Source organism: Arachis stenosperma, chromosome 3 (assembly GCF_014773155.1).
Source record: "Arachis stenosperma cultivar V10309 chromosome 3, arast.V10309.gnm1.PFL2, whole genome shotgun sequence".
Classification (NCBI taxonomy): domain Eukaryota; kingdom Viridiplantae; phylum Streptophyta; class Magnoliopsida; order Fabales; family Fabaceae; genus Arachis; species Arachis stenosperma.
Window position 1 is genome coordinate 7634128 of NC_080379.1, and position 13332 is coordinate 7647459.

At 31.3% G+C, this 13332-nt stretch overlaps 1 protein-coding gene across 1 annotated transcript; it reads right to left on the reverse strand.

Moving 5' to 3' along the window:
* Window positions 1–9733: 9733 nt before the first annotated feature.
* On the reverse strand, window positions 9734–10888 carry LOC130968055 (uncharacterized). The gene is made up of 2 exons (XM_057893137.1): window positions 10752–10888; window positions 9734–10187 (listed from the first exon to the last, which is right to left on the reverse strand). Exons 1-2 carry the CDS (start codon window positions 10886–10888, stop codon window positions 9734–9736), a joined length of 591 nt encoding a protein of 196 aa, XP_057749120.1.
* Between the last annotated feature and the right edge of the window lie 2444 nt (window positions 10889–13332).

The following is a 13332-nucleotide window of genomic DNA, read 5'->3' on the forward strand; positions in this document are numbered from 1 at the left end:
GGCCAGTGCAGCCGAGCCCCAGCTATATCTTCCCAAGTCCTCCATCGATGCCAAATATGGCAACTAGCGAAGTTGAACCCGGTTTGCGTTCTTGTCCGCAAACAGCTGAGACGACAACAACATCATAATATAAGCACGGGCGTAGATACGCACGGTCTCTTCACTGGCATCTGCGGAGAGAACCCGAAACCTCTCATGGAACCATGTGAAGTGAACCGTCATTTGCTTGACTTTATTCGGTGGCGGTAACTTGCCAAACAAATTCCGAAACCACTCCCATGCTGGTCTTCCATTCTCCATCAGATTCTCAAAGTCAGTCAGGCACCCACTAACGGGCTCCCCATCAATGGGCAAACCCAGCTGATATGCCACATCTTGCAAAGTGATAGTGCACTCCCCAAATGGTATGTGAAAGGTGTGGGTCTCAGGGCGCCACCTCTCAACGAATGCGCTAAGTAGAGGCTCATCAACCCAGAACCACTGACTGTTCAGCCTAGCCAAGTGATACAAGCCCGCGGTCTCCAGATATGGTATAATCCGCTTGTGTAGAGGCATATTCTATTGTCTCCTAACACAGGTAATAACCCTAGTAGACTGCAACATGTGGATAAGGAATTATTTCGACACTCAAGAAATCTAAAAAATTTACGATTCATTAACGACAAATATAATTTGCCACACATCAAAACATAATCCTCATCATACTTGCAATATTAATAATAGTAAATCTAATTTAAAAAATGTAGTATAAACATACAACTTGAGCATATATATTCTTTATCCATAACTGAAACACGACATTTTTTGTTTCTCATATTGGTTTTCTATTTTCTCTAATAATAGTAATAACAATAATAACAATAATAATAATAACAACAACAACAATAATAAATTAATAACAATAACAATAATAATAATAAAATTAATAATAACAATAATAATAATTATAATAATAATAATAGTTATAATAATAGTAGTAACAATAATAATAATTATAACAATAATAATAGTTATAATAATAGTAATAACCTCTTGGTTATGTTTCCAGCCACATGCACAACGCCATTTAATCGGTACATGTGAGCTTCGTCTTCCATGGCTTCACCACCCAAAGGCTAAAAACCACCACAAAGACTTCTCAGAATTCTCTCTCAAACTCTCAGAGTTTCAAAAATTTTGGTTCTCCACATATGAATCCGTCATGACTTAACGCGGATTATGTATTTATATACCTCCAAGCATAAACCGTGGTAAGTTATAGGGTTTTATGATCACACAAATTACTCATAAACCGTGGAAAATTTACACGGTTTCCATCCACGTTTTCCATGCATATTGGTTACTTACCGCGATTTATGCACATTACGTCTCGTACATAAGTCGTGCTTACCTGCCACCGTTTATGTGTAAATGGTAAAACGTGGTAACTTACCATGGATTATATAAAAATGAATCAGGACACGCGAATAAAGGAATTGCAATTGTTGCATTTGAGTAAAGTAGATTTAGAATTTATAAACAACACATTTGATTTCAACCGATTTTGTGATAGTATTGGAAGATTTGAGATTACTAATGTGATAGAAATGGTTGTTCTAAATAATAAGTGTGTTGTTGGGGCTGGGCCGGGTAACCCAATTCAAAGAAATATAATTATAAAGCACTTCATGTCTGACGAATAGGTACATCATATAAGAAAAGAGACATTGTAGTAGTTGTCGGCCCAAATTTGGTGTATTAAAGCAATTCAAGCATAGATGATACTAATGTCCAAAAAAAATGCAAATATATCTTTTTTTTGCCGTGACGCTTGCACCGGTGTTTTCACGAGCTAAAAATATGCTAGAGTGTAAGTTTGTAATTTCAATTTTCCAAAAGTCCACTGCTTTAAATCGTTAACAGCTACCAGCAAATTGTTTTGGCTTTTAATGCAAAATTGTGGTGTATTGCGACCGAGAAATCTGCTTGGAAATGATTGGCAGTTACGACGATGTTGTGTGTGGTCAAAAAGGAGGTACAAAGTGTGGAAGTAGTCATGGCCGTGCAAGTGTTTGTTGCAAGTGTGTAAGTTTTGTGGGATATTTTTGTAAATTTATTGAAAGTTTGCTGTGATAATATTTGCGTTATTAAAACAGGGCTGCTAGTCATTTTTCAAGAGGCTAAAATAAACTCAACTTTTGATCCCTATAGCCAAATAGACTCAACTTGAGGAGATTATGACATAAAGCAGTTGAACAAAAATTTCCTTTCTTCCATAACAATGACGTTTTACATAAAATAACTAACCAAATAAAAAAAGTCTAACCATGAAAAATCAGCAAACTAAAAAATTCCTCCAATCGTTATGTGTACGCAAATGTAGGCAGAGTCTCGAACATTAAATCACCTTAGCTCTATTAGAAAACTGCTTTATGAACTGCCATTCACGGTGGCAACGAACTTCATCATCATCTATTCCAACTTCACCTCACTATGCAAATCTTCATTTAAGAACTTGCTTCTCATTTTAGTCTCAGAAGCTTCACTCAAATGATAATTTCATTTATTTTTTTGAATTTGGATCATCTAAATTTGAATTAATAGGGTTAAAAGAGTAAATTAATCTTAAATTTAATTAGTAGCATTAAATTAGGGTGTAGTGTATTTTTATTTGATTGGTGATTGTTCATGTTGTTCAAGATAATCATTGTTTACCTAGTACTTCCATTTGAATTTTTATTTTAGAGGGTAAGGTGTGATCTCTCACCTTTGAATGGTTTCTCTCTCATATTTTCTCTTAGTCCCACCTATGAAATAAATGTGAGAAATCACACTTTACCTTCTAAAGTAAAATTTAAAATTTAGAGGATCCAAATTTCATTTTTTTTATATGGACTTCAAAAATTATTTTTGCTACCAAGCTCAGGTTTTTTATACATTGTAAACAAAAAATAATCTTTGAACACGAACATAAAAAACCTACACATATATTCTAAATTTCCAAAAATAATTCATTGGCCAGCCTCCATAATTATTACCGAATCCACCAGTCAAAAATTGTAAATTCAAAAAACCTTGTTTTCATAATAAATATTAGTAATATGGTCACTTTTCAAATTAACGTAATCCAAGGTGAAATCGAAAAGCATAAAAAAGTTCACATAACCGTTGTTTTTGGAGTCAGCTTGCGTCAAAATTATGGAAATGTCTGGAATGCCTCTTAAGGGACGCTTCTAAAACTTGCCAATTTTTTTTTTTGTTTTTATCTTAAGGAAACTTATTAATTAAGAGAGCTTTTATTTTAATTCCGTTAGGGAGACAATGAAAAATCTTGACAATGTGTATAATAAATTTTAAATTTGGTCCAATATAAGGAAAAAAAAAAGAAATTCAAACAGTTATTTCAAAAAAGTAACCATCCCAACCTTAATTTACCAATAGAATTTATCCAAACACCGTCTCTCCCAACGTCTACTATCCCATCCTCATCAATCATCCCATCTTTCCGGCATTAAAAGCTCCCTCACCGGCCATCAAACAATAATTTATGTAGTTATTAAAATAATCATTCAACTACCTAATGAAATGATCATCCAACATTTGTTAATTGTATATACTTAAACTGAATCAAACAAAATAATCATCCAATTAAAAATTAAAATAACCATCTACATACATAGTGAATTGAACATTCAGCATCTAACTTCGTCCGTTGATGTATATACCATGAAGACGTAAGAGAAGCGAAATCCAAGAAAGTCAAGTCGGCCACGCAAGACATAGGCAATTTTGAAGTGGGCTACGTTTGCTTGTACAAAAACGGGAGCATCATGGACTAAACTAATTGTTTGCACAATTATTGTTGTGCTGTCCTACGTTGATCTTGGACCTATACCTATGTAAGGGGAGGCGACGTCGTTGAAGGTGGCGGCAGCCATGGCGGTGCGCGACGGACGCAACGTGTGCGAATGGAGTGTCTCCATTTACGATCTTGCGAGGCGTGATGGACGTATGAAAACAACACACTTGTGTGTCCCCTATATGTCACGAATGACGACGTTGAGAGGGAGAAACTATCGGCGCAGGGGAGGGGCTGCACGACTGGCGCTATGCGAGACTATGGGAACGACGCAAACTGCACGACGGTGCTGCTGGGTGTTCGTGGTGCGCACATCGGCATGAGCTATGGGTGACAGCGGCGGGTGTCTGTGGCGGCGCGGCACCGGTGAGAGAGGAAGAGACTGGGTGAGAAGGTAGTCACATTAGATGGGAGAGAATAAGGCCGTTTTTGGAGTTTACGTAATTGTTGCAAATCCTTATTTAGTTTGAATTTCAAATTGATAATTATTAAAATTTATTTATTTATTTATTATTTGATGTTAATTTCAATTTTATCCCTATTGTACACATTGTACGCTAAATTCATTGGCTCTCCATACTTTTTCTATAAAAAATATAGAAAATTTAAGATTTTCTTATATATTTTTTAAAGTTTTTCCGAAAACTTTTACTAATTAATAATCATGATCATATTAGCTTAATGTTTCGAGGGTTACCTAAAACGTTGAATTGGACCTGAACGTGAGGTCCAGATCTCTTTTTGTGACATCATCCGATTTGTTGTTGCCGAGGTGCTGAGCTTGTCTAAGTTCCTCGTGAAGAGGTGGGGGATGGTACATGCAAGAGACTTCGATACTTAAGTTAGCAAGAGTTTTAGGCAGATTTTTAGTAGCTTATAACATGTGTTATATCTGAGGGGTGTCAGTATATTTATAGTAGAGTTGATAACCACATTTGCTGGAGTAGTTCCATCTTTTCTGATGGATAATCGTTCTCTTTATTTTGGGAATTTGTTAAGATCTATCTTTTTTGGGGTGAAGATAGAGATTGTATACGAATTTTGCGGGAACAGTTACTTGTTTGGAAAAGTAGAGATGAAACTTATTTGTCGACGTCCAACCTCTTTAAGGAGGTCGAGTATGCCCATAAATGCCTCCTTTATTAGTGGACCTTTTAGTTTATTAGGCTTGACTTTACTTTTTGGACGAAAATATGAATACTTAATTTTTTTTTCTAATTTCACAAAGTATTTTACATGCCAAACAACAAGAGTAAATGTTAATTTTTTTTCAAACTTATTTTGTGTAGGTTAACTTAGTTCTTCTAATATCTGAATTAAATTAATATACCAAATTAACTAATAATATGTATTTGTATAGATTCAATAGTCTAAATTTAAGTCGCATATAAACACACTCCAATAAGAGTAAAAAAAGCTATCAGTTCGTGGTTTGGTAGGCTATTCTTCTCAAAGCAATATAATATAGAGTTCGTTTTTTTGGGTTATCCAACACAACACATGAGCTGATTTATGTTCATTATTAGAACCCTTAATTTTATTCAATGTTAATTAAAAAGTTAATTAAAATAACTAAAATGTCAAAGTCAATGTAGGTCTGTCTTTTTTCCGTTTCAAAAGAAGGTGATGAGATTATCGAGTATCGACTATAGCTATCACACATGCTTTTAAATTTGGTTTTTTAGATCGCTTTTCTTTCCAACGTGGATAAACCAAAATCATCAAAAACTTACTAATGATATCTGATTTTCAACAACTTCTAGTTGCAAAATTTGACTATGTCTTAGAATAATTTGTTATTCTCCTTTATATTAGTTATGTATATATCATTCGAAGTTCCTAGCTAGCTAATACATTTTCTTTTAATAATTCTCTTAATATTTAATTACAAAATATTTTAGTAGAAAATATGTGATTGTTGGGAGTAAAAATTTGGTAAATGTTTCCCATGGATGATGGATGAGTTATATATAATTTTACCCTTATGTTTCTTTCAATTTACAGTTTATTTCTTATAGTACAAAAAATTCACTATTATTAAGATTTAATTTGGAGGAATATTAATGTCATACTAAACTGCAAAAAATTACATTATTGACATTAATTATTTTCATAATACAATTATTATTATTATTATTATTATTATTATTATTATTATTATTATTATTGTAAGTGATTCAAAAATATTATGTGCATACTAAAAATGAGTTATCATGGATTTGTATATAACTATATATGTTGTTTAACTCATTTTCATTGTGTATTTTATATTTTAACATATATTGTATATAAGTGGTCGGTTTTTATATATACATAATATGTGTTGTCTGTGATAACTAATAACAATCGGTGACTAGCGTGACTATTTCAGATTGACCTATGTCTTTCTGACACATGGTAGGTTGACTAGCAAAATTGACCGCATGACTCCAAACTTTAAGGACAATAACTATGCTAATTCAACAGACTATTCTAAAGGCAAATTCAACACTTTAAGAACAATTGTCATTTGATATATCATAAAGAAAAATTATTTCATTTTCTGTGGGATATTATATTTTGGTGCTATGAGTGAAAAGTTTAAGTCTATAATGACAACATTTGAGACTCGTCTCGTTAATTACTTAAAAGCAAGGTTGCGAGAACCGGACCGGTCAATGAACCGGTGAGGTTACTGGTTCAATGGTTCAATGGTTCGACCGGGGTTCAATCGGGGTTCAACCGGTTTAATTAAATATTAAATAAAATTATTAAAAAACCTAAAAATAATTTTAAATATATTAATTTAATAAAAAACCGTTAAAAAATCGGCCGGTTCGACCGGTTTACCGGTTAACCGGCCGGTTCGACCGGTTTTTTTACCAGTTTTTTGCTGGCCGATTTTTGAGCTTACCCGGACCGGTTAACTGACCGGTTCCCGGTTTTTCCGATTGAACCGGCCGGTCCGGTCCGGTTTTCAGAACCATGCTTAAAAGTATTAAAAAATTGGTATTTAAAATCAAATTGATTAAATAGATAATATGGAGATATAAAATATACTTTGTTGTAAAATTTTTCACTTAAAAGTGAAGCATTGAATACAAGGAGACTTTTTTTTTTCAGTTACAAAAAAGATTCGTTTAGGACTATGATACTGATGGCATATTAGATCTTGAGAGTTACAGTAGATGGATATAATAAGGAAGGAAAAGTATAAGGAATTAAGTGTGTAACCAGTCCAGAATTGAACAATCCAATTAATTATAATTATTAATAATTAATTTTAAATTTTTTAAATTTAAAATTTAAATATTTAGAAATTCTTTAATTAAATCTAATTAAAAACTATAAAAACCTTCGCCTTTTCTTCCATATTAACCTGCACACTCCAACAACAATACACACAGATTCTCTCCTTTACCGTCATACGAGAATATCAATTCTAATCTTGTATATACTCTCAGAGTAAAAGCCTTGCTCGTGGTATGCCGCAAAAGAAATTTTACGCACTCATTAGTGGTTTAGATACAAAATTGGCTAATGCAACTGACGGACATGCGTAAGAATCCAATAACCTATTTCTTGAATTTAATTTTTCCAATTCCGAAGATATAATAAGCTATTTTTGATTGTCGTTGTGGTGCAGTATTCTATGCAAGATAGGAACAATTGAACAAGAGAAGGCAAAGGGAAAAATGCTGGTTTGTAGTAGAGGCGAGAACGCGAGAGTGGAGAAGAGCCTTGTGGCTATGGAGGCTGGTGCATTCGGAATAATTCTTTGCAACGATAAGTTCAGTGAGTGGTGCAGTTTTGCGGAAAGTACAATCTGGTTCAATTTCAGGAGTTGTTTAAAGAAGAAGGAGCGGTGGAACATGGGTTGTTTTTGAACAATTGTAAAAATATATAAAACAAATATCCATTTAATATAAAAAACATCACAATGCTTAATAAAAGAAATGTCCAGCTATAGGATTTAAAAAAAATCATATAATTCTTAAAAAAATAGAAATATCAAAATTTGCAATATAAAAAATTCGAAAAATATATTAAAAAATATATATTTAATATAAAAAAGAAGCATTATAATGCTTAGCAAAAGAAACATCTATATATATCAACTTAATTATCTTTGTTAAGATGAACTTTAAAATCCAATCCATTAAAAAGTTGGCAGAAGGCTGGACCCTAATTGGTTCCCTAGGGGAGCTCAATAAGGAATTGTTTCTCAAAAGCAATGTTGATGAAACCATTGACATGAGATATATAGACGCTGAATTTTAATTATATATTTAATTTATTTTTAATGTGCATTTATATTTTAAGATATATTTTTATAATAGAAACTGATTTTGATAAAAAAAATATTGTGTTAGCTACACTGTGAATCCTAAACTCTAATAATATAAAATAAAATGTTGGATCAAAGTGCTAATATTAATAAAAAGTGTTGACTCTAATATTTTTTATTAAAAATTCAATGATCATTAATCATTTACTTTATTACTTTATACTTTTGTTTATTTTAAAGGATATTATTTTTAGAAAAGATTTAACTAGTATTCTAAAAATACATGTTAAGATTACTATTAGTATATAGAAATTTTTAAATTTTTTATTTTAATAAATAAACAACAAATATATTAAAAATTTAAACTTTATAATTTTTATACAAACATTTTTAATTATCAATATTAAAGTATATTTTTAGGACACAAATTAGTTAAATATTTTTTTTAAAATTTATAACTTTTATCAAGTGTGAGTCCTTCAACATTAATTTAAGAATAATTACATTCTCACTTTTTTATTTTATTGACTTTTCTCAATTTAAAAGAGCTTTATCCATTTTTAATATGGTGAATTAGGTAAAGATGTAAGTTTATAGATTTTTTTTTTATGGGATGAAAGAGAAATTGAAAAAAGTAGGACCTACATTTTAAATAACAATAAAATAATAAAAAATAACTATAAAAAGAATTTATTTTCTCTCTCTCTACCACTTTAATTTGTATAGTAGAATGTCCCTTTTAATATATATTAATTCAATTATTTTCTTTTGATTTATTATTGTTACATCATTTTCATTTATGTTAACAAGTTTTTTTTCTAATAAAAGAATAATATTATATACACTATTGTTCTCTCTCTCTCTCTTCTCTATATATATATATATTGTGTTAAAATTGATTGATAATAAAAATTAGAAAAAGATAAAAAAATATCTTTTATATTAATGATTAAATTTGTCCCTGAAAGATCACTTATCTTTTAAATTAGTCCACAAAATTTTTTTTAATAAAAAAAAATTAATTTTGTTAGTCTTTCTATCATTTTCTTTGTTCGTTGATAGTGCCAAAATTTATTAATGTAGTACGTTAAGTGATATACTGTAATACACAAATAAAAGTCTTAATTAACTATTAGTATAATAAATTTATGAAATTAGATCAAATCAAAATCTAATTGAAAGGAGAACTTGAGACATGGAATCCCTCAATTTAGAATTGATTTGATCTAATTTTATAAACTTATCATGTTAGCTGCCAATTAGGACTATTAGATATGTATTATGATGTCATTTAACATGCTACATCAACAAATTTTGACGCGGTTAACAGTAAAAGTGATAAAAAGATTAAAATGACTAACTTAAAATTTTTAAAAGACGAATTTAATTAAAAAAATATCTTTCAAAAATTAATTTGTACAATGAATAATTTTTCGAAGATAAATTTAACCATGATGCATACTTTCTCTGTATCAGTCCAAGAAAATAAAAAAATCAACTCTTTTGAGTATCTATTTCTTTTATTTTTCATACCTACACGCACATGCAATAAGACAATTCTCTTACTGCAAACATTACAATAAACAAGATATCAAAATATCCATTGTTGTTGTGTTTCTTTTGAGTTTTTAACCCCACCATTGATGTACGGCTACACCTTTATCCCTCAACATTCCATACAGTGCCAAGCACTCCCAATAAGCCCTACGGTTTCTATTGTTCTCTTGTTTTTGACGTGGCTTGCACTCCAAGAAAAGTTCATCCACCAGTCCAATAGTGTCTCTTTTTATCATCTCTTCCACCACCTCTGTCTCCGCTTTCATCACCACGAATTCCTCATCTTTCACATTCTTTCGCAGCCAATCTGACATCCCTATTTGTGACATTTCTTTCGTCGACGCCTCTTCCGCCGTAATCATGTCGATATTTATTTTGTACATTTCGAAGTTTTTGTTCCTTGTTGGATAATTTTTATGGAACCAATCACTTTTTCTTTCTCCTTCTTTCTCCGCCAATCCCACATCAATGAAAACTCTACGAGGGTAACTCTCCAAGGAATCACCCATCAAATCCGGAAGATATCTGTTAAATATTTATGAAATTAGTGCAAACTGCATGCATTCCCTATGATAGGTATATACATTCTAATAATTAGCTAGACAATGAATTTAAGGTAAAAAGAAAGTAGTAAAGATATCATTTTTTTTTCTTGTTTTCAATTTTTTAAAAGAATAAATTTTATTGAAGCACATTTAAATTTTAAAAATTATTATTATTATAAACAAATTATTTTTTTAAATGACAAAATAACTAATTCATCTTACATTATTATTGAAATTATTAAAAAATTTAAAAGTAATAAAAATATATGTTAGGAATTAAAGTAATTAGATTAATCTAAAATTTTTAAAAATATTTAAAAAATAATAAAAAACAGATTAAAGTAGTTTAAAATTTTTTGTTTCATACTTTTTAATTATTGTTAAAATAAATGAGTAATTTCAAATGTAATAAATAAACATGTAACTATAGATGTTACATATATAAAATAAAAAAATTCTATAAAATTATAAATAATAAATTAAATAAAATAAATTTGTATTATTATCTTTTGATCAATTGCCTAAAATTAAGTGTTTTACTTACTTAACGCGTCTCAAATATTGTCTTGATTTTCCCGATGAGGCTCTTGGAGGCTCTAACAAGACATCTTCAAGGTTTCGCAGTGCAGCTTTCTTTGCATCAGAGGAGTAGCCAAAAAGCTTTCTAGGTGCAGCCACCATTAGCGGTGGCTGATCATGATGATCAAGTTCTTCCTTTTTTATCATGGCCACAACAATGAGATTCAAGCGCCTCAGATAAACCATCTTGTAGTTGGAAGGCTTATAGAGTTTCCCCGAGGGGTTATCGCGGGCCAGAAAGGCGACAACCCCATCAACTTTCAGTGTCCTGTCGATGAACTTTGAAGCCGCCGGGAAATCTGTGGTGAAAACAAAGTCCACACTGTTGTCGATTACGTTCTTCTGCTTCTCCAAATCACTCAACAAAACAAGTTCCATGTTGTAATCAGAAACAATGCTAGGCCCTATTCCTGGGTCCGCATTGTTATCATTGGTCATGAAAATTGCATTGCGCTGGGTAGGTTTCTTGAGCCCTTCATTTGTAAGGTCATGGAAAAGAACACCCAATAGCTGCTCTATGTTGACCGAATCGTAGCTAACTTGCTGCTTATCAATAGATTCGGTAAGCAGATCCTTCTGTTCAGTTTCTTTATAAGAGATTTTCTCAAATGTGAAGTAAGACGATCTCATGATGCTATTCAAGGTGGCAAATGCGAATATCATGAGGAACAAACAAAAAACAATCTTCATGAACTTGGAACTTGGGATGAGCCTATTGATAAAGTAACGTGGGCTTTTAGGCAAATGCTTGATAATGCTTTTCTTGAAGTTGACATAGTGTTTTGATTTCAATGCAATGACACCGAAGAGTTCGAACGCCATATTTATGATATGACGATTGAGACAATTAATAGATAGAACAAATGAATAGAATAATGTTTAAGATGACAAAGGTATAAGAACAAGTATAATTAAAAAACAGAATATTTTGAGAAAGAGAGTGGAGGAGCTAGTCACAAGAAAATATGGGTTCTAGCGAGTGCAGAATCTAGCAGCGGTATGGTTTCCACCAACAAGTGAGAGACGGTTGATCTGCAAGGTAGACCACATTCTAATCAATTCTCTCATTCGCTGTATCTCCATTATTTTTTTTACCAAGATCGATGACTAGCGCCAATTTATTAACATCATCTCATGAATCTGTGATTACGATGATTAGCATTTTGTGATCTCTCTCTTCTCTCTTTTTGTCTAACTCTTTATGTAATTATTTGATTTATTATTTTGTAAAGGTGAGTTTGGTGGAATGAAGAGGGAGAGGTTATATAGATCCACTAGGCTTATTATAGGAGGGTAGAAAAAAAAGTATGAGAGGAATTCGCAACAACAGATTATTAGAAGAGCCTAAATTTGCAATTTGTGGGAGAAAAACACGGTTGAAGCAACGACAATGATGTTGCTCCATTCACTAATTTGTTAATTCATTATTTAATGAATTTAATTCTTTTTTTTTATTTTTATTTTATCTCCTATAGTTTATCAATTTTGATTTTATATTAATACTATTTTGCTCCATCATATTGTTATGCATGTAAAAGATCAAAGTGTCTTAAAAGTGCAAATGCCCGGCCATCATGAGCATCAGGAAACTGTACTGTTCTCTGAAGTTGGGCTTCCTAAAACTCATCAATGCAATTAGGATTCGAAGCGAGTCGAACTGAGTCTAGCTAGACCAAGTTCAAGCTCGACTCATAAAAATTGAACTTGATTCATGGCTCGATTTATTAATAATCGAGCCTATTTCTTAAGCTTAAGTTCGGCTTACCGAAAGTTCACGAATTAGCTCGAGCTCATGAGGTGAGTCAAATAATAGAAACATAAATACATAATTTATAAATATCAATAAATTAACTTATATATTTTAAAAAATATTCAAAACGATCAATTTTATATATTGTTATCTAAGAATAAATTGTAAATTTTTTATTTATATCATACATCAAAATTATATGTAAAAAATAAATATAAAATTTTAAATGATTAAGATTATTAATATATATAATTATATACAGTACTATTTTATATGTATATATATAATATTAAAAATATAGATTAAATGTATATAAGATATGTGTATTAATAATTATATATATATATAATCGAATCAGCTCACGAGCTAATGAGCTGAACTTATCCAAGCTCAAGCTCAGCTTATTTAATTTATGAGCTCAATTTCAAGCTTAAACTTGGCTCACTAACTCACGAGTTTAACTTATCGAACTATTAATAAGTGGAACTTGAACTAACTCATGAGGTGGCTTAACTCACTTCCAGCCTTAAATGCAATATATTGTGTATTAAGTTAGTACGAAAGTAAATGCCAATTTATGGATGGGTTTACTACCGTTACTATTATGATGAATATACTTTATGGTTGTGATTATGGGTTGGCACTTCAACCATCATGCTTAATTACTTATTGCCACTCGCGTTAACCATGCATGTGTCCACACCATGCCATATTGCCATTCCATCTACTCTATTCTTGGCTTTTCTTTTTGTTTCTAGGGTTCTACCTTTCAATTTCAACTCCTATACATAAACCT